This window comes from Staurois parvus, unplaced genomic scaffold, assembly GCF_062004578.1.
Source record: "Staurois parvus isolate SC_StPar_1 unplaced genomic scaffold, SC_StPar_1.0 ptg000287l, whole genome shotgun sequence".
NCBI classification, from domain to species: Eukaryota; Metazoa; Chordata; class Amphibia; order Anura; family Ranidae; genus Staurois; species Staurois parvus.
The window spans coordinates 9,119,787-9,140,502 of NW_028318083.1; the positions used below are offsets into that span (position 1 = coordinate 9,119,787).

Sequence of the window (20,716 nt, forward strand, 5' to 3'; positions counted from 1 at the left end):
AAATGGTGATATTTAATAATGGAGCTACTATAGGAACAAAAATTTAACACCTGTTATATTGTGGATAATAACCCATTTAAAATATGAAAAATACACACTACCAAGTTATGTACAATGCATACTATATCGTTTATATATGGAATGTGCAGTTATGTACACCTCTCTGTCTATGCCGCTATTGTTGGTCACTTGTTTTATTACAAGTTATAGAACTATCTTCTGGGGACTGTAGATATACTGCACAAACCAATTTGTAACAAACATGTATATGACTTAGCTGTATGTATATTTGGTAATTTATACACAGATGCTTTCCAGGAGTCAATGTTTGTTATGGTACACATCTGTTAATTAACTGCACCTTCACATCATATTATTAACAATGGATGCACAATGAAGAAGCTATCTTGTGTAATGTATATGCTGTTACAGAAATGAAGCTGTAAGAAGATAATTATACAACAGACATGCATTTATTTTTTCTGCAATGTAGGTAAATAAACTACTTGCTCTGCCTCTTCCATTCTTTTTTGTCTCACCAGATATCTAGGTTTTCAAGGAGGCAGGACTCTAATTACTGTACTCCATGGGAATTTAGTGATCTTGCTGCCACCATGTAGAAACATAAACCAGGTAGCTAGTCATATTACAGTACCACTGAAAGAGTATTTACTATTACTAAATACACTTGTCTGATTTTAATAAAAGTCTGTAAACATTTAAGCAAAATCTTAAAAGATAACTAAAACGCAAGAACGAAAAGCTTACCAGTCCTTAGATGTGATGGCTGCATAACAACATTTTTAGCAAGTATAGATAAGATCTCTTAATTCTACCAGAAATGCAGTGTTCTTGTCACTTCATTTGTAATAGAGATGAAGGGAAATGTGTTTGATGTCCAGCCTGGGGGGCAACCATGGTTCCCTCCATAGATACAGTGGGAGAGTGAATGTAGCCACCCATGGAGGGAATTGTGTTATATGCAGGATTACTGGGTGAAAACAAAAAGAAATAAGTATGAAAAAATGTAGCCACCTGATCTACGGACTGCTAAGCTGACATATAAAACATTACTTAAAGGATTCCCAAAGTCATGTATAATATATCGAATAGGGAGAACAGCAGTGAGCGCTAGTCCTGAAAGCGGCTAAGCGCTCTAAGCAACCAATATGTACTTAAAATGGAATGACATAAAAATAGTGCAGCGCAAAAGGTAGTGATAATAAGACAGATATAAGTCCACTAAAAGTCTTGGTCATAAGAACGTGTCCAGTGACAAATGAGGATTCAAAAATTGGTGATCCGTGTGGAAACGGCTGAAAAACGCACTCACCAGAAGCAAGACACATAAACGCAGTGTGCATCTAGAGCTCATGGATCCTCAATCCAGAAGGGAATAAAGCTGGTCCAGTTACAGGAATGGTGGATCCCTCCTCTGTGGATGCAGCAACAGATCGTCCTCTTCCCAATTAGGTGTAGGATTCCAAGATCAGGATTCTGCAAGCAAAAGCTCCTCAGGGGAGTTTTAGGGAAGGACACCCATAGTGTAGTAGGTTATAAAAAGCAGCTTTATTAAAAATTATAGTATCCAATTCAAAGTAGGCAGGTATCATAAAGATGTGTCAGCAAGACAAACTAACCCTGACACTCTGAATAATGGCCGCCGGGCCTCCACGTGGCTCCGGCGGCGTAGCGTCTCGACGTCCAGGCTCCTCCTTACGCGTTACGTGCGCACGCACATCTTCAGAGGTATGGAACCATTGGCGTGATGACGCGAATAGGCGCATATAAATAAGCATAATGACGCATGCTCGGTTTCGTAATGATTTTCACATGTGTCATTAGTTTTGAGGTTAGTGCAGATTTAGTTCTGTAGTCGTTTTATTTTATTTTAGTTTTATTCTCTGAGAATTTTTTTTCTGGCATATAACTTTTATGTATATGATGTCTTTTTGAATGTTGGTAAATTTTAACTTGCAAAGAAATAATGACGCATGTATATACACATACTCAAATTATACTACATAATTGGAATAAGTTCAACACATTGGCGCTATCGCGCTTATTTTATATACTTTATATAGATTTGAATCAGATTGTCTTTCAAATAGGTGTATTTCACACCGTTGTTGAACTTGTCTTCATTGACATTCATTTGTCAAATATAGGGCATTCTTGCCCTTCTATCCTGTGTCTTTGAGCTCCATCAAAATGGAAGACGGAGCCACGCACATGCGCCTTAGTTATTGCACACTGGCGCATACGAAACCGCGCATGCGTCATTATGCTTATTTATATGCGCCTATTCGCGTCATCACGCCAATGGTTCCATACCTCTGAAGATGTGCGTGCGCACGTAACGCGTAAGGAAGAGCCTGGACGTCGAGACGCTACGCCGCCGGAGCCACGAGGAGGCCCGGCGGCCATTATTCAGAGTGTCAGGGTTAGTTTGTCTTGCTGACACATCTTTATGATACCTGCCTACTTTGAATTGGATACTATAATTTTTAATAAAGCTGCTTTTTATAACCTACTACACTATGGGTGTCCTTCCTTAAAACTCCCCTGAGGAGCTTTTGCTTGCAGAATCCTGATCTTGGAATCCTACACCTAATTGGGAAGAGGACGTTCTGTTGCTGCATCCACAGAGGAGGGATCCACCATTCCTGTAACTGGACCAGCTTTATTCCCTTCTGGATTGAGGATCCATGAGCTCTAGATGCACACTGTGTTTATGTGTCTTGCTTCTGGTGAGTGCGTTTTTCAGCCGTTTCCACACGGATCACCAATTTTGAATCCTCATTTGTCACTGGACACGTTCTTATGACCAAGGCATGTATAATATATCTTTTTGAAATTCTTCATCCTGTAATACAGCTTATAAAATAGCAATAGTGAACTGATAAAGTTATAATCTTTATAAAATTAAAATAACTCATTCATTTTGGATTGAAAAAAAAACAAATAACTCAGTAATTATGCTTTATTAGTCGTCCAATTACCATCACTTTCCCCACACTTCCAATGTACTGTATATGCATGCAGTAACATTGCTTCTAAGCCATCTCGTTTGTGCATTGTGCACAGTCCAAAACAACATATCCAAAAGGGCATTGGGTTATCTGTCAGAGTCCAGGGCTTTTACTGAAAGAATGCTGGCACTGAACCCTTCAGCACTCTGACAGCAGGGACAATCTCTGGAATTGAGAGGTGGAGCTGAAAACATGATGGGTGGTGGGGCTGTCCCACATAATGGTGTAAGAGAGCTAAAGCAGGGCATAGTGGTGGCATGACGACGCTGACAATCCCACTTATAGTCTATGTGGAAATTAACATTTTCCCAGGTGGCTACACTGGAAGAATATTAAGATACAAGAGTGTAGCCGCCCTGCAACAGGGAGAAGGTTTGAATGAACTTCACTGCCAGGATCAACAGGTACTTTTACAGAATAAACAGAAATAAAATACACTGCAATACACTACGTCATGCACTACACTGTTTAAGAAATTAGTTATACACCAACTGGTAATTTAAAGTTTTGACCAGACATATATTTTAACCTGCCAAAATATTAGATGCCAGTTTATTAGTCGCCGTTGCACAAGCAGTACCTTGACCCTCTATTTCCATGTAATCTAGCATTTTCATTTAAAGAAGTGAAAAAAGAAGAAACTGAGACAAGAGAAACTATGTTTAGACTCTGTTGTGAAATGAAACCGCATCCTTTATTTTCTGTTTTGTAAGCTCAAGTAAATCTGCTTGCACCAATATTCTACTAAAAAGCCAGCAGCACAGCAACTGTTTCACTTCTGTGTCATCAGCCACATGCATTTTCCTATTATACACATGGAACCTGCCAGACACAAATTCCCAGACTGTTGTTTGAACATCCTTGTGTTTACATCAGTCTTGCAGTATACTGTGTTATATTGTAATTTCTGCAATTCAGCATGCTTATGGTGTGCTTTTCTAATTTTCCTCCTCATTTTCCCCACTCTATTTTTAATTCATTCTCCACACTTCCATTCTTGCATACTGTACAATAAGAGGTTTTAGCTGCATGTACACACAAAGCACAGGGGATCATGTGTGAGGACAGAACTCAATTTAAACAAATGCCCTACACCCTTTGACATGGTAGTGTGCATGACAGCCTTTTTTCTAATTAATAAAAAATTCATGGTGACAAATCGGTGCAATGAAAGGGAAAGAAACAACCATTTTTGAATCACATTCAGCTCCTGTATCCAGGGATTTGACTCTTCAGAAGCAGTCAAATGTGGTATCAACTTCAGAGGCATAATGTAAGGGAATAAAAATACTTTATGGAAAGGAAATAATTAATGGAAAACCTTGTTAGTAAGCATTTACAAAACATGACTGTATTATGCTTTTACCTGCTTCATGTTAAGTTTGCATTAGAGCTCAAGGCAATTTTAGCCACAATACCACTGCAACAAGGAACTATATTAACAGCCGTACTGCACGTGATGACTAGGATTTAAAAAACAAGATAATGGACATATTATTGTTTATTAACTTTACCATTATAAATTTGCAGATCTTCTTCAGTCACATAGGCATTGGCTCCCCATATAACAAGTTTATTGATAAGAGATGGGTAAGTTCCCGCAGCAATCAGTGCAGTTATGCCTCCATCACTCCACCCTAGCAATGAAAATTTCTTGAATTGTAGAGCCTACAACAAAAATGTGTTCACAATTTTATTACAGAAGTATAATATATACACCATACATGTGAACTGTTTACCTTCCAAACACTTTATAATGCTAGTTTTAAAGTGGTAGTAAACATCGCTTGGTGACTTGCAACTACAGGTAAATTTATAATGATACTTACCTGTATGTACAGGTGAAACTCGAAAAATTAGAATATCGTGGAAAAGTTCATTTATTCCAGTAATGCAACTTAAAAGGTGAAACTAATATACGAGAAAGACTCATTTCATGCAAAGCAAGATAGTTCAAGCCGTGATGTGTCATAATTGTGATGATTATGGCTTACAGCTCATGAAAACCCCAAATCCACAATCTCAGAAAATTAGAATATTACATGCAATGAATAAAACAAGGATTGTACATAGAACAATATCGGACCTCTGAAAAGTATAAGTATGCATATGTACTCAGTACTTGGTTTAGGCCCCTTTTGTAGCAATTACTGCCTCAATGCGGCGTGCCATGGAAGCTATCAGCCTGTGGCACTGCTGAGGTGTTATGGAAGACCAGGATGCTTCAATAGCGGCCTTCAGCTCTTCTGCATTGTTCGGTCTCATGTCTCTCATCTTTCTCTTGGCAATGCCCCATAGATTCTCTATGGGGTTCAGGTCAGGCGAGTTTGCTGGCCAATCAAGCACAGTAATCCCACGGTCATTGAACCAGGTTTTGGTGCTTTTGGCAGTGTGGACAGGTGCCAAGTCCAGCTGGAAAATGAAGTCAGCATCCCCATAAAGCTCGTCTGCTGAAGGAAGCACGAAGTGCTCCAAAATCTCCTGGTAGACGGCTGCGTTGACCCTGGACTTAATGAAGCACAGTGGACCAACACCAGCAGATGACATGGATCCCCAAATCAACACGGACTGTGGAAACTTCACACTGGACTTCAAGCATCTTGCACTGTGTGCCTCTCCATTCTTCCTCCATACTCTGGGTCCTTGGTTTCCAAATGAGATGCAAACGTTGCTCTCATCAGAAAAGAGGACTTTGGACCACTAAGTAACAGATTAGGTCCGTTTTTCTTTAGCTCAGGTAAGACGCTTCTGACGTTGTTTGTTGTTCAGGAGCGGCTTGACAAGAGGAATACGACATTTGAAGCCCATGTCCAGGATCCGTCTGTGTGTGGTGGCTCTTGATGCACTGACTCCAGCCTCAGTCCACTCCTTGTGAAAGTCCCCAACACTTTTGAATAGCCTTTTCCTGACAATACTCTCCAGGCTGCTGTCATCCCTGCTGCTTGTGCACCTTTTTCTTCCACACTTTTCCCTTCCACATAACTTTCTAATAATGTGCTTTGATACAGCACTTTGGGAACATCCAACCTCTTTTGCAATTACCTTTTGAGGCTTTCCCTCCTTATGGAGGTTGTCAATGATGGTTTTCTGAACAACTGTCAGGTCAGCAGTCTTTCTCATGATTGTGATTCCTACTGAACCAGACTGAGAGACCATTTAAAGGCTCAGGAACCCTTTGCAGGTGTTATGGCTTAATTATCTGATTAGAGTGGGACACTTTGAGCCTAGAATATTGCACCGTTTCACAATATTCTAATTTTCGGAGGTTGTGGATTTGGGGTTTTCATGAGCTGTAAGCCATAATCATCACAATTATGACAAATTACGGCTTGAACTATCTTGCTTTGCATGTAATGAGTCTCATATATTAGTTTCACCTTTTAAGTTGCATTACTGGAATAAAGGAACTTTTGCACGATATTCTAATTTTTCGAGTTTCACTAAATTAGTGAATAACACAGTATTGTGGTTTATCCCAAAATGTAAAAAATTCCTGCAGAAAGGTGCTATCATCACAACATCCTTATGTTCAAATACGTTATTTGCAATAGAGAGCCCAATATTTAGTATGTAAGGGTCATTAATATTAATGAGCAATGCAACCACTTAAGGACCAGTCTTTTTCTGGCACTTCTGTCTACATGTAACAATCAGTTTTCTTTTGCTAGAAAATTACTTAGAACCCCCAAAAATTATATATTTTTTTTAAAGCAGAGACCCTAGAGAATAAAATGGTAGGTTTTCAATTTTTTTATGTCATATGGTACTTGCACAGTGGTTTTTCAAATGCAATTTGTTGGGAAAAAATATACGGGTTTGAATTTTAATGCAACACACAATATATAACCCATTTTTTTTTTAAATATAAAAGATGATGCTATTCTGAGTACATAGATACTAGATACCAAACACGTCATGCTTTAAAATTGTGCACGTCTGTGCAACAACGACAATCAATGTAAATTTTACTATCCATAGGCAAACACTTTAAAAGCCTTTACAGGCTACCACTTTAGATTTACAGGGGAGGACTGCTGCTAGAATTACTGCCCATGATCTGACGTTTGTGGCGATACCTCACTGTGCAGGACTCTAGCTGTCTGAACACGTACAGAACTGGTGTGTGAAACATGCCTGTGACAGCAATAGGCAAGTGACAGGTACTCTGCACCTAAAAGCATTCAAAAACACCAATATGGGTGTTTTGGAATGCTCGAGTTTTTGAAAATGGCGCTGTTGACATCCGGGTAAAAGCGGAAGTGATGACAGGCCATTGCTTTCGGGTTACCATAGCGCAGAGATGATCAAAGCCAATTCTGGCTTTGTTTTGCTCTCTAACTAGCCAGTAGATGCGCAGGTGGGACGGGAGATCCCAAGCTAGCTTTGGGGATTGGGGGGGGGGGGAGGGGTTGGTTGGACATCCCCTCCAGCTGCTTTTAATAGCGATCGAGTGGCTAGTTAGCTGTTCCAATTGCTATTGCAAGAGAACTAACCGCCAGTTCTAAAAAGAGAAACAGTACCTGGGTGATGCCTGCAGCTGCCAAGTGGTACAACCACTTGAAGACCAGTGATGTACCAGGTACATGACTGGTCAGCAAGTAGTTTAGGTACAGTATAGCAATTTTTACATAATTATATTGGTTCATCTTGGACTATGGTGATTCCTGAGGGATGCCTGTGGAAACTGGAATTACTGTGGTAGTCACCGCTACTACATTGATCCACACAAGCTTCCAGGTCCTGTGCTAAGAAACTGCCTGCTGCATTCTATTAGCATTCAGAGAACAATTTGCATTTTTTTAATGAATGCAAAGCATTCTCTGATTAGACATAGTGGAGATTGTGATGTCATTGCCCGCTTTTCCAACTCGTTCAACCAGAGAAAGCTTTGCATTCATTGAGAAAATGCAAAGTGTTCCCTAAATCGTGTCCGTGCCGAGCAACCATCCTCCTGCTTTTAGTACGCAGGACAGCTGCTTGGCATGGGACTAGGAAGCTAGTGGAGATCTCTATTGTAGTGGTGCCACTTACAGTGATTTTCAGCTTCCACAGGAATCCCACAGGTATGGCACGCACATACATCCATACGTTCAAGTTGGACAAATAAAACTTTGTAAAAATTGCCATACCTAAAACTTAAAAATTGTAACAGGGGTGGGGACTTTTATCCTGCAATATAGCTGATATAAGTGACAAAAATGTATATTCAAACATGAATATGATTACTGGTAACCTGATGCTATTAGCACACTGAAGATTTATAACCCATTTAAGAAGACATTGTCCTAGATAGTTGTGCCACCTGGCAGAGGACACACTGGTGCCATGCCTGGCTCCCACTCTCTTGATAGAATACAAAGAAATAACATCCCTGACACATGGGGGTTTATTTACTAAAGCTGGAGAGTGCAAAATCAGACTCCCTTCTGCATAGAAACCAATCAGCTTCCAGGTTTCATTGCCAAAGCTTCATTGAACAAGCTGAGGTTAGAAGCCGATTGGTTTCTATGCAGAAGGGAGTCTGATTTTGGACTCTCCAGCTTTAGTAAATAAACCCCATGGGGTCATGTGGTGGTGACAAGTAGAAAAAGAACTACATGCCTAACACCCAGGACTAGTGGGTTTCTACAGGAGCTTTTTTAGCTGTAAAAAGCTGTAACCCTGAAAAACGCGGCAAAATGTAGTAAAACACCGCAAACCTGCATTTTTGAACTTTTTTTGATAAAAAAAAAAAATTTTTTTGGTAAAATAAAATGCTAATAAATCGTTACAAATGCAAACACAAAAAAACGCTGCTAATCGCGGCAAAATTTCACTAAACGCTAATGCAAAAAAAAGCTAAAAACCTCACATTTTTGACGTGACTTTACACAGCTAACGTTACCAGCGTTATCAAAACATCCAGTGTGCATGAGGGCTAAATGGGCACAAATTCCCACCCACATAGCCCAAAATCTTGTGGAAAGCATTCTTAGAAGATTTGAGGCAGTTATAATCACAAAGAGGGAGTCATCTTCACATCAACGCCTACGTTTTGGAGAAGTACACACAAGCTCATACAGATGTCCATAAACCTGCTATATAGTGAATTAGTGGAAACTTACAAGCCCAAAGTGTCTATTGTTAAAGCAAAAGATGGAAACCTTCTCATTTAATTGGGTTTCTACTATCTAAAGCATGTCTGACTCAAAGATATATTACCTGCATCAAGTCTACGGCATCTTTTGCATCTCTTTCAAAAAAGTCCATAGGATATTCTCGATGTGGTGGAATGGAGAGTCCATATCCTCGGGGGTCCCATGCAATTAGCGTAAAAGCATTTTTATTAAGTTGTTTGAGCTGAGGTCCAAAGTCTGTCAGACTGCTTCCTGTACAAAAAAAAAAAAAAAAAAAAAACACAAAAAAACAAGAACATTAAACAAAATATTACAGTTCTCATTATAGCGTTACTAATAAAAATTTACAGTGAAATCTTTATAGCTGAATTCCAGGCAGATAGAGAAGACCATACATTCTTTGGATCAAATAATCAAATGTATCATTACATACAGGTACTAAAAAGTTTGCATACCCTGGAAGAAATCATGAGATTTTGACACGGATATTGAAAATATGAAGGTTTTCATGACAAAATCTGTCTTATTTAAGAATAGTGATCATACCACACCATTTACCATTTAAATAAATAAACCACGCATCCAAGTGTAGGAGTATAGGAACTACTAAAAACAACGGGTGAAAAATCGTGACCAAAGCCATGGACAAAAGCCCTGAGGAAGTCACGTGACTCGTGACGCAATGCGTAGGACAGAAGTGTGGTGACGTCATTTCTGGTACGGACGGCAGCTGCCATCTTGGTACTCCCAAGCTTATACCTCTTTCTGCATTAGATTGCAGTGTTTCTTGCCTGTATGGGTCTGCAGATCCATTTTTAAATGTGAGTAGTCACTTTGTGTATCTTTTTACAATAAATATTTGACTTACTACACCATGGGAAGCTGTTTTGTTTAAATAGTCTTATGGCCATATCCATGTACAGACACCTGAGTGGTTATTGCTGTTAGTGCTCACCATCTCCACCATAGAGGAGTGCTCCGAGTACTATCGAGGGAAATACACAGTGAGATCATCGGTTGAGTGTATTCAACGCCTTATGACCCCTTGCTGGTCCCAGTTTGAAGGTGAGCGCGCACGCTAACTGGTGGAGGATTGATTCATTGCAGTGATCACCGAATGATTCACGGCTTGTGCTGAAGATTCACTGTTTTTTTGGGACTGTACACTACATTGATTTGGTTTGGGACATATATTGTGCACGTTTTTCTACAATCAAGTTTATTTATTATTTATGGTCACTTATACACTTGTTCATCACTGGTACTTTAATTATGCAGATGCTTATATATTTTTGTCCATTGCTTTGATCACGATTTTTCACCGTTGTTTTTAGTTCCTATACTCCTACACTTGGGTGCGGGGTTTATTTATTTGTTCACTGAGTAGTGCAGCACCAATCCATTGTATATATTTCTGTCACTATTGGAAATATAGTCAGGTGTCTGCGGCCACTTGGCGATGATATAGTTACCTGGCAGCGCAGGAGGATTTTTTTCTTCGTTAGTTATAAAATGTACTTACAAATATACTAAGAACATTATATGATTTGATAAGATTTTTTATAATTGGAAACCTAATCTCTTTTAGGAACTTTTACTCAGAATAGTAATGTAACTTGGTAATGCCGCCATGTGTTTTATCAATTCATCTTAAGATTAAAAAACACAATGGGGGAGATATACTAAAGCTAGTGCAATCACAATCTGGTGCAGATGTGCATGGTGGCCAATCAGCATCTAACTGTAGCCTGTTCAAATAAGCTTTGACAATAAAACCCAGAAGCTGATTGGTTTCTAAGCAGAGCTGCACTAGATTTTGCACCAGGCAGTTTTAGCAACTAATCCCCATTCACTTCACCTCTGAAATGCATGCACATTCCCTATGCTTTATCCCTTCCCAAATCCTGCAGGTACAGAAAAGTATCTGTTGATCGAACAGAAATCCAGCATGCACCTAACTTCCTGTTTGTGCTGACAACATAGTACATCAAAATTTAAAGTAGTGTTGTCAACCATACCAAGTTCTATTTACTTGGCAGAATTTCTCCAACCTCTCCTCATCTCTATAACATTGGAGAAGGTGTTCAGTAGTCCAGTGAGGGAGAACTGAGGCAAGGTTAACCACTTCAATACCGGGCACTTTTACCCCCTTCATGCCCAGGCCAATTTTCAGGTTTCAATGTTCTTACACTTTGAATGACAATTGCGCGGTCATACAACACCGGACCAAAAATACATTTTTATCATTTTGTTCAAGCACAAAAAAAAGATAGAAAATTAAAAAAAACAAAATAAAACACGTTTCTTTGTTTCTGTTATAAAAGTTTGCATATAAATATTTGTTCTTCATATAAAGATGTATTCTGCTACATTTCTTTGGTTAAAATAACCCAAATCAGTATTTATTATTTAGTCTGTAGGAAAGTTATAGAGTTCACAAACTACGGGATTTATCTGAAAATTGATCAATCCTGAAGTACTGACAGCCAATCTAATTTCTTGTGGCCCAAAAATATCAGAACAGTACAGATATCCCCCAAAATGACCCTTTTTTGCAAAGTAGACAGTCTGACGTATTTCATAAGAGGCATGGGGAGTTTTTTGAAGTTGTCATTTTTTTGTCATAATTTTTCAGAAAATGAAGAAATGAAAAATATTATTTTCACAATTTTTTTTTTTTTTTACATACTGTCACCAGTGCAGTACAGCGACATCATATAACTGGTGTGGCGGTGATCAGGGACACTGACTGATGACATAACGAAAATTTATCATTTTTATTACATTTTTTTCTTTAAGATTTGTTTTTCATATTACACTATGACCAAAGTAGTATAATGTTACCATAGTAAAATTGTACTACTTTGGGGAAGTGCTCAGTATTTTTTTTTTTTCTTACACAATTTGATTGCTTATAGCAAAGAATTTTTTGCTATCAGCAAGCATTTAACTGAATGAAATCGATTCATTCAGGTTTTTATTAGCTGTGATTGGCCACGGTTAATCACATGACAGAGAAGGGCTGTGATTGGCCCAGTCTGTGCATGTGATCACTGTGACCATTCACTGCTAGACACAGTTGTATACAATGGATGGCATGAAAGGAAGCCATCCATTGTGTACAACTGTCATGTGACCTGCTGTCATTGGTCACAGCAGGTCACAAGGTACTGGCAACGGGGCCGGTACACAGATCTGTCATCGGCCGTGTCCGAGCTACACAGCCGATGACAGATCTTGCCACAGCGCAGCCCTGCGGGCAAGCGTAAAGTGCGATCCGGGAAGGACGTCATATGACACCCTACCGGAGGGACGAGAGGTTCGCCCAGCTGTCATTTTACTATAGGCTGGACAGGAAGTAGTTAATACACTGCTTGGGATTTTAGTGCAGCAGAGGCAGAGTTGTTGGATTAAACAGGAAGTTAAGAGTTTTTGGATTTTCTTACAGGATCAACAGGTCTTTCGTTTTCTATACTTGCAGAGTTTTATAAAACACAAAACATAGGAAAATGTGCATGTATTGCAGAGATGTACTGAATATATTCTCCCTTTCATATTGTCCATTCACTTTAAGAATTGTGTGGTAAATTTGAGCACCATACCTAGTACTCCAGGCAGTAACAGGACTGCATGATCACCACCACCTGTCCGCTGGTAATGTAGATTGACACCATTAACTTGCACTCTCTCCGAAGTGACTGAGGTACTGTAGGGAGACATATTTTTGGCAAAACACAGTTAATATGGTATATCCTCTACTCACTTTTGCAATAAATCACAAAACACAGTGTAAGCTGTCAGAGAAGAACAGAGAAAAGCAGATGGAAGACACAAATCAGAAAACATTTTTTATTAAAAAAATAAGACATTTTATTGATTATTCTTTCAGTAATATGGAGTGATACAGTCAACAGAACTGAGTTGTATGGCAGTTAAATACTTTTGTAACCTCAAAAACCAAATGTGCTTGTTTTTATCCTGTGCATGGCTACGGTCTACTATAAAGGTAATAGTGAATATCGTGTACTGTCTACTTTTAGGGGTTTTATAATGAGGATGGTTCGTCTTAGATTGTACGCCCCTTGAAGGTTAGGGACTGATGTGAATGTACAATATATATGTAAAGCGCTGCGTAATTTGATTGCGCTATATAAGTACCTGTAATAATAATAAATAATGTAAAGCCAAAGTTTTGAACAGAAAAGAGTATGGTAAGGGCCTGTGAACTCTATTTCTTCTCTTTGTGTCCCATCTGTGGGATTTCCCTTTACTTCGTGTTCCAGAGACACTACAGGAAGTAAGGATCGCTCCAAAGCAAGGGGAAATCTCCTTCAGGACTATTGTGCTGCAGAACAACTTTCCCTATTGGAAGATTTATCCTCGCCTAGGTCAAACACAAAAATGTTACAATTCCTATCACTTTCTGTACTGGAGACCCTGGTCACCTAGATTAACAGTGAGAGTGAATGTGTTAAAACCAACAGGAATTCGAACCCCTCACCACTTTATAAATAGTGACAGGATGAGACTTTGTCACTGTAAGAAGATAGGAAAATGTGACACAGGATTCTCATTTAAGGCGATTATGACATTCCACGCTAGTGTTCCTGTGGATTTGGCGTTCTCTGGATTCTGCAGCTCTGGATTGGAACAATTAATCCTGTGTCCGTGTTTTGCAAAATACCTGCAATCTGGAGTACACAAGTGTGGGATGTCGTTTTATACTCAGGTCTGAGAAGAGCTCAGGGCTTCCAGTTTGGAGACCGCTCCCCGTGGGAGTAACAGGAGGTCTCTGAGGAGTCAGAGGACCTAGCTGGAAACCAAGAAACAGAGGTCTCAGTTCCAGGAGTCAGGCAAGCTCGAATCAGGGAAACCACAATTCATAGGCCAGAGGAGCAGAAGGGTCCTGTGACTAAAGGCTAAAGAGCCAAGTATCTAGGAGAGCCAGACAACACAGTCAGAGACTACTAGAGGGGCAGCGTGATACTGCATTGAAGCTGAGTGAGTTTATGAGCCAAGTGGCTTGGCATTTTTCAGTGTGTCTTTTTGCTGAAGCTGGAGAAGATACCCTACGTGGGAAGCCATTAGTTTGTGAACTTTTGCTTTCTTTCAAATAAGAGCGGGCTACCAAGCACTTAAGATATAGTTCAAGTAAAACTTTTTTTTTCATTTTGGATAAAGTAGGTTATAACCCCAGTCAGTTGGCCAGTTATGTCCCATTTGGGAGATTTCCCTTCATTTCCTATCCCATAGCCAAACAGGAGGCGAGAGGAAACCCTTGCAAATGAATGGAATACCCCGAGACCCTCCAGGTCACCAGAACTAGTGTCTCAATTAGAAAGGATTTTCCCTCTATTATTTTTATGGGGCCAACTCAAAGTTTGGGATTTTCCTTTACTTTCACTTATAATGGTACGCAGGACAAATAATGAGAATGCATCTCCCTAAAGGGGGCACAGACAGCAATATTAACCTAACAAGTGTTTTAATCCATCTCCACTCTGTCCAAAAATAAACAAGTTTAGTTATATTCAAATAATATAGCATTGCCTTTTGGTGGCCCTTAAGGTGGGCTTTAATAATAGTCAGGAGGCAGCGTGGCCTTTTTATTGTGACTACTATGACTGGCTCTCTCACCAATCACAAAATCAAGAGCCCATCCTGCTGATCAGAAGCCCTCACCGAGATCTCAAAGTGCACAATACCGCAGGCCCCATGTCCATACACAGATCAGCCAAAACATTATAACCTTTTGAGGCATGGATGTCACTAGACCTCGGAAGGTACGCAGTGATATCTGACAACAGTAGCAGTGAGTAGCAGCTCCTTTAACCTCCCTAGCGGTCTGATTATGTCAATATTTCTGTGCTCAAAGCAGTACATTTTTTTTGCGTCGAAATATGTTGTTTTTTTATTGTAGGCCTGTCATTTTTAGGAATAACTCACCTGAAATCTGTCAGAGTCTAGTAAACATCTCGGGTATGAAAAAACTTGAAACACAAAATCATAAATTATAATATAATAAATCATAAAAAATAATATAATAATACAGTGAGGAACAGAAGTATTTGAACACCCTGCGATTTTGCAAGTTCTCCCACTTAGAAATCATGGAGGGGTCTGAAATTCACATTGTAGGTGCATTCCCACTCTGAGAGACAGAATTTAAAAAAAAAATTCAGGAAATCACATTGTATGATTTTTAAAGAATTTAGTTGTCTTGCACTGCTGAACATAAGTATTTGAACACCTGAGAAAATCAGTGTTAATATTTGGTACAGAAGCCTTTGTTTGCAATTACAGAGGTCAAACGTTTCCTGTAGTTCTTGACCAGGTTTTCAAACACTGCAACAGGGATTTTGGCCCACTCCTCCACACAGATCTCCTCTAGATCTGTCAGGTTTCGGGGCTGTCGCTGAGCAACACGGAGTTTCAGCTCCCTCCAAAGATGTTCTATTGGATTTAGGTCTGGAGACTGGCTAGGCCACTCCAGAACCTTGATATGCTTCTTACGGAGCCACTCCTTGGTTATCCTGGCTGTGTGCTTTGGGTCGTTGTCATGTTGGAAGACCCAGCCACGACCCATCTTCAATGCTCTGACTGAGGGAAGGAGGTTGTTGCTCAAAATCTCACAATAAATGGCCCCATTCATCCTCTCCTTCATACAGTGCAGTTGTCCTGTCCCCTTCACAGAAAAGCACCCCCAAAGCATGATGTTACCACCCCCATGCTTCACAGTAGGGATGGTGTTCTTGGGATGCAACTCATCTTTTTCCTCCAAACACGACTAGTGAAGTTTAGACCAAAAAGTTCTATTTTGGTCTCATCTGACCACACGACTTTCTCCCATGCCTCCTCTGGATCATCCAGATGGTCACTGGCAAACTTCAGGCGGGCCTGGACATGTGATGACTTGAGCAGGGGAACCTTCCGTGCAATGCATGATTTGAAACCATGACAGCATAGTGTTCTACTGACAGTGAAACTGTGGTCCCAGCTCTCTTCATATCATTGACCAGCTCCTCCCTTGTAGTTCTGGGCTGATTCCTCACCTTTCTTATCATCAGTGATACCCCACGAGGTGAGATCTTGCGTGGAGCCCCAGTCCGAGGGAGACTGACAGTCATCTTTAGCCTCTTCTATTTTCTAACAATTGCTCCAACAGTTGATCTATTTTCACCAAGCTGCTTGGCAATTGCCCCGTAGCCCTTACCAGCCTTGTGGAGGTCCACAATTTTGTCTCTGGTGTCTTTTGACAGCTCTTTGTCTTGCCCATGGTAGTGGTTGGCATCTGACTGACTGTGGGGTGGACAGGTGTCTTTAAAGAGCTCAGACAGGTGCTACTAAGTTAGATTAATGAGTGGAGTAGAGGTGGACTTTTTAAAGGCACAGTAACAGGTCTTTGAGAGCTATAATTCTTGCTGTTTCTTAGGTGTTCAAATACTTATGTTCAGCAGTGCAAATAAATTCTTTAAAAATCATACAATGTGATTCTCCGAATATTTTTTTTTTTTTTAATTCTGTCTCTCAGAGTGGGAATGCACCTACAGTGTGAATTTCAGACCCCTCCATGCTTTCTAAGTGGGGGAACTTGCAAAATCACAGGGTGTTCAAATACTTCTGTTCCTCACTGTACATTTAATTCAATAATGTAATCAAACCAAAAACACAGAAATTTGAAATACAGTGCTAAGTTCGCACATCGCTGAGCTTAGTAGCAAAATCGTTTTCAGTGTCCGATGATGAATTTCCCCACGAATCATCACTCAATTCTGCAAGTGGTTCTAATTTATATCGCTGTTCTCTAGCTGATCTAAAACTGCTTTTGACCTAAAGGGATGCTTTTTGGACACCATGGACGTTTCTCAGTTTCCAGGCAGAAAGAATGGTAAAAATGCAGGCAGGGCACAGGACAGAGCACTAGGGACAAAATGTATGTGAAATGGTTTGATACAGTAATGTTTTACTATGTGATTTTAGTGTATTTAGTGAATGTCACTTTTAAAATTTTTGAATTTCCCACCGGTTCCGTGCTCCGTACATCCCGACGTTCGCAGGGAACGGAACCCGGAAGACAGATGCCGGCATCGGATGGAGGAGATGGCCAGGGACGCTGCAGAGGGGACATCGTGGGAGCGAAGGACAAGGTAAGTGCAGGAGGGATCCCGAAGCAACGCTGCTGTGTAATCCCGAGTGTAGCTCGGGGTTACTGCTTTTGGTACTGAAAGTTTACCCGAGCTACACTCGGGAACACCGCCAGGGAGGTTAAGTCCTGTAAGTTGCAAGGTGGGACCTCCATGGATCTGACATGGAGAATTAGAAGGCCAGGTCAACTTGTCAAACTCAATGTTATGTTCCTCAAACCATTCTTGAATTTGTTAGACCAGTCCACCTTCTTCCATTGTTCACTGGTCCAGTTCTGATGCTCAAGTGTTAAAAACACATAGCAACATTAAATCCATTAGCCGCACCAAAATGTCATTATAAGGCTTCAGAGTTCTGTCAATACCCCTGATAGCTGCTCCTAATACTCTCTGCTAAAAAAATAAATATAAACAATTGTGTGTGTGTATATATATATATATATATATATATGTGTGTATACACACATATTCCATGGCTATCAAAGATACTGATAAAACTCTAAAGCCTTAGGGCTCATTCAGATGGGCGATACAGCCTGTCCTCCTTGCAGATCCATTGGCAGACGTGTGTGTGTCCACCTTGGAACTGCATGCAGGCAGCCCATAGAAGTGGATGCACACGCTGCAGCTGCACAGACACAACTGCATGTCAAAGTTTGTAAAATGAAGGCAGGAGTGAGAGCATGGATCTGAATACAGAACCTCTGCCTGCATATCAAACTTTGATATTCAATTGTGTCTGTGTGTGTGCATCCACTTCTATAGGCTGTTAGCATGAAGCCCTGAGGTGAACGCACACACATAAGACAGCAGCTCTGCACAGAGGACAAGCTTACTTGCCCATCTGAATAAGCCCTTTTAACCGCCTCCCGCCCGCCATGTAAGGAAATAACAGGTGCAAATTGGTTCTCTCGTTCTGGGAGGACGTCATATGATGTCCTCCCAGTCTAACCGCGCATGCACGGCTCCAGGGACACGCAGCGCTGCGATCGGTGGTGCGCTGTGTCCCTCAGACACAGCAGATCACCGATCAACGGAAAGAGCAGAAGACGTCAGTTAAGTCATGTGATCAGCTGTGTCCAATCACAGCTGATCACATGTAAATAGGGGAATGCCGGTTATCGGCATTTCTTTCCTCACGAGCTCTCACACTGACAGCTTGAGAGGAGAGTCTGTAATTGGCATCCCTCAGAGGGGACATGTACACTGATCATCAGGGCACTGATGATCAGTGTGCCCTGATGATCAGTGTAGCCCCAGTGCCACCTGTCAGTATCCATCAATGCCAGCTGTCAGTGCCCATCAGTGCCTACCAATGCACATCAATGCCACATCAGTGCACATCTGAGCTGCCTTTCAGTGTCACCTATCATGCCCGTCAGTGCCACCTAACAGTGCCAGTCAGTGCCACCTAACAGTGCCATATATGAGTGCTGCCTTTCAGTGCCCATCAGTGATGCCTGTCAATGCCCATCAGTGCCACCTACCAGTGCCTCCTTATCAGTGCCCATCAGTGCAGCCTCATTAGAGCACATCAGTGAAGGAGAAAAATCACTTATTTACAACATTTTATAACAAAAACTAAAAAACCATGTTTTGTTTTTCCAAAAATTTCAATTGATTTTGGTTTGTTTAGCAAAAAATAAAATACCCAGAGGTGATTAAATACCACCAAAAGAAAGCTCTATCTGTCTCAAAAGAAAACTACAAAATTTCATATGGGTACAGTGTTGCATTCAAAGTGTGACAAGATGAAAATTGGCCTGGACAGGAAGGGGGTATACGTGCCCTGCAGACAAGTGGTTAATGACATTCTGCTGCATCTGCTCAATTTGTAATGTTTCTGTTTTTAAAACACTTTTTGGTACAAGATATTTATTTTAAGCATATTTGTTTGTGGTTAGTGGTTTCTGCACCTTCAGGGCTCATGCACATAAGTGCACTTTACATAGAATCTTGCTAGCAGAACAATTCTGCATAAAATCTTGTCCATACACTGAATGCATGTAACATTTTTGCAAACGTTTACCTGCACACAGCATATAGCGCACATTGGATCTACTGGTTGCTAGGACACAGGTGGCTGTTGAAGAGTTGCCCAGTATCCCGTTACTAGAACACAGATGGCTTTTCAAGGAAGCCACCAAGCATCCTCTGTTGCTAGGACACGGGCAGCTTCTGTCATTGCTAGCGTGCAGGTGGATTCTGAAGGAACTCACCTAGTGACTTTTGTTGCTAGGGTGCAGGTGGCTTCTGAAGAAACTCGCGTAGTGACATTTGTTGCTAGGGTGCAGGTGGCTTCTAAAGGAACCCACCTAGTGTCTTTTGTTGCTAGGGTGCAGGTGGCGTCTGAAGGAAACCACCTAGTGTCTTTTGTTGCTAGGGTGCAAGTGGCATCTGAAGGAAATCACCTAGTGTCTTTTGTTGCTAGGGTGCAGGTGGCTTCTAAAGAAAACCACCTTGTGTCTGTTGTTGCTAGGATGCAGATGGCTTCAGGAGGAACCCACCTAGTGTTTTTTGTTGCTAAGGTGCTAAGGTACAGTGGCTCCTGAAGGAAACCATATAGTGTCTTTGGTTGCTAGGGTGCAGGTGGCATCTAAAAGAAGCCACCTAGTGTCTTGTTGCTAGGGTGCAGATGGCTTCTAAAGGAACCCATCTAGTGTCTTTTGTTAGTAGGGTGCAGGTGGCTCCTGAAGGAAACCACATACTGTCTTTGGTTGCTAGGGTGCATGTGGCTTCTGAAGTAACCCACCTAGTGTCTTTTGTTGCTAGGGTGCAGGTGGCTTCTGAAGGAAACCACCTATCGACATAGTGCCTTCTGTTGCTAGGGTGTAGGAAGTAGGAAGCTACTATTGTTAGCATCCAGACAGCTTTGTTAGTGTACATTATTAGTGTTCATTTACACTATCTGCGGTTTCACAAATGTTAACATTCACACATAGAGTTACACTAATATGCTCCTCTCTGAATGTGGATCCAAATACCACAATGTACATGGATACATTGGCTGCAATACAGCTCTATTCAGATGCACAGAAAAAAAAATGGATCTGAAAGGTGCTTTTTTTGTTTTGTTTCTACATGTGTGTGCAAAGTCCTATTCAAACACATCATTTTCTACCCTTCCCATTCTGCCCACATCTAGAAAACAAACGTTTGGGTGTTATATACACTACACTCTGCAGGGCTCTACAAATCAGTTCATTTCAGGGAATGTGACCCAGTGCAAGAATCCTCCACAACCCCAAATCATAGCAGACCTTGATGAACAGCTATAAACGTAACATCCCTTTTATAGTACACTAAGTTGGAACAAGTCTCTGTCAGCCTGTAGAAGCCATGCCTTCCAGTGCAGCTACCTTCTGTTACTAGGCATGCTTCCAGTGCAGCTACCTTCTGTTACTAGGCATGCTTCCAGTGCAGC

General features: G+C 40.8%; 1 protein-coding gene across 2 annotated transcripts in view; it reads right to left on the bottom strand.

The window, feature by feature from the left end:
* Positions 1 to 20,716, bottom strand: part of BPHL (biphenyl hydrolase like) — a 38,689-nt gene that overhangs the window by 17,239 nt on the left and 734 nt on the right. For both annotated transcript variants that reach the window (XM_089682221.1, XM_089682220.1), the window contains exons 2-4: positions 12,751 to 12,854; positions 9,234 to 9,400; positions 4,547 to 4,700 (exon numbers count right to left, since the gene is read on the bottom strand). In XM_089682221.1, the coding sequence (XP_089538347.1) occupies positions 4,547 to 4,700; positions 9,234 to 9,400; positions 12,751 to 12,854 (425 nt within the window). The remainder of the gene's footprint in view (positions 1 to 4,546; positions 4,701 to 9,233; positions 9,401 to 12,750; positions 12,855 to 20,716) is intronic.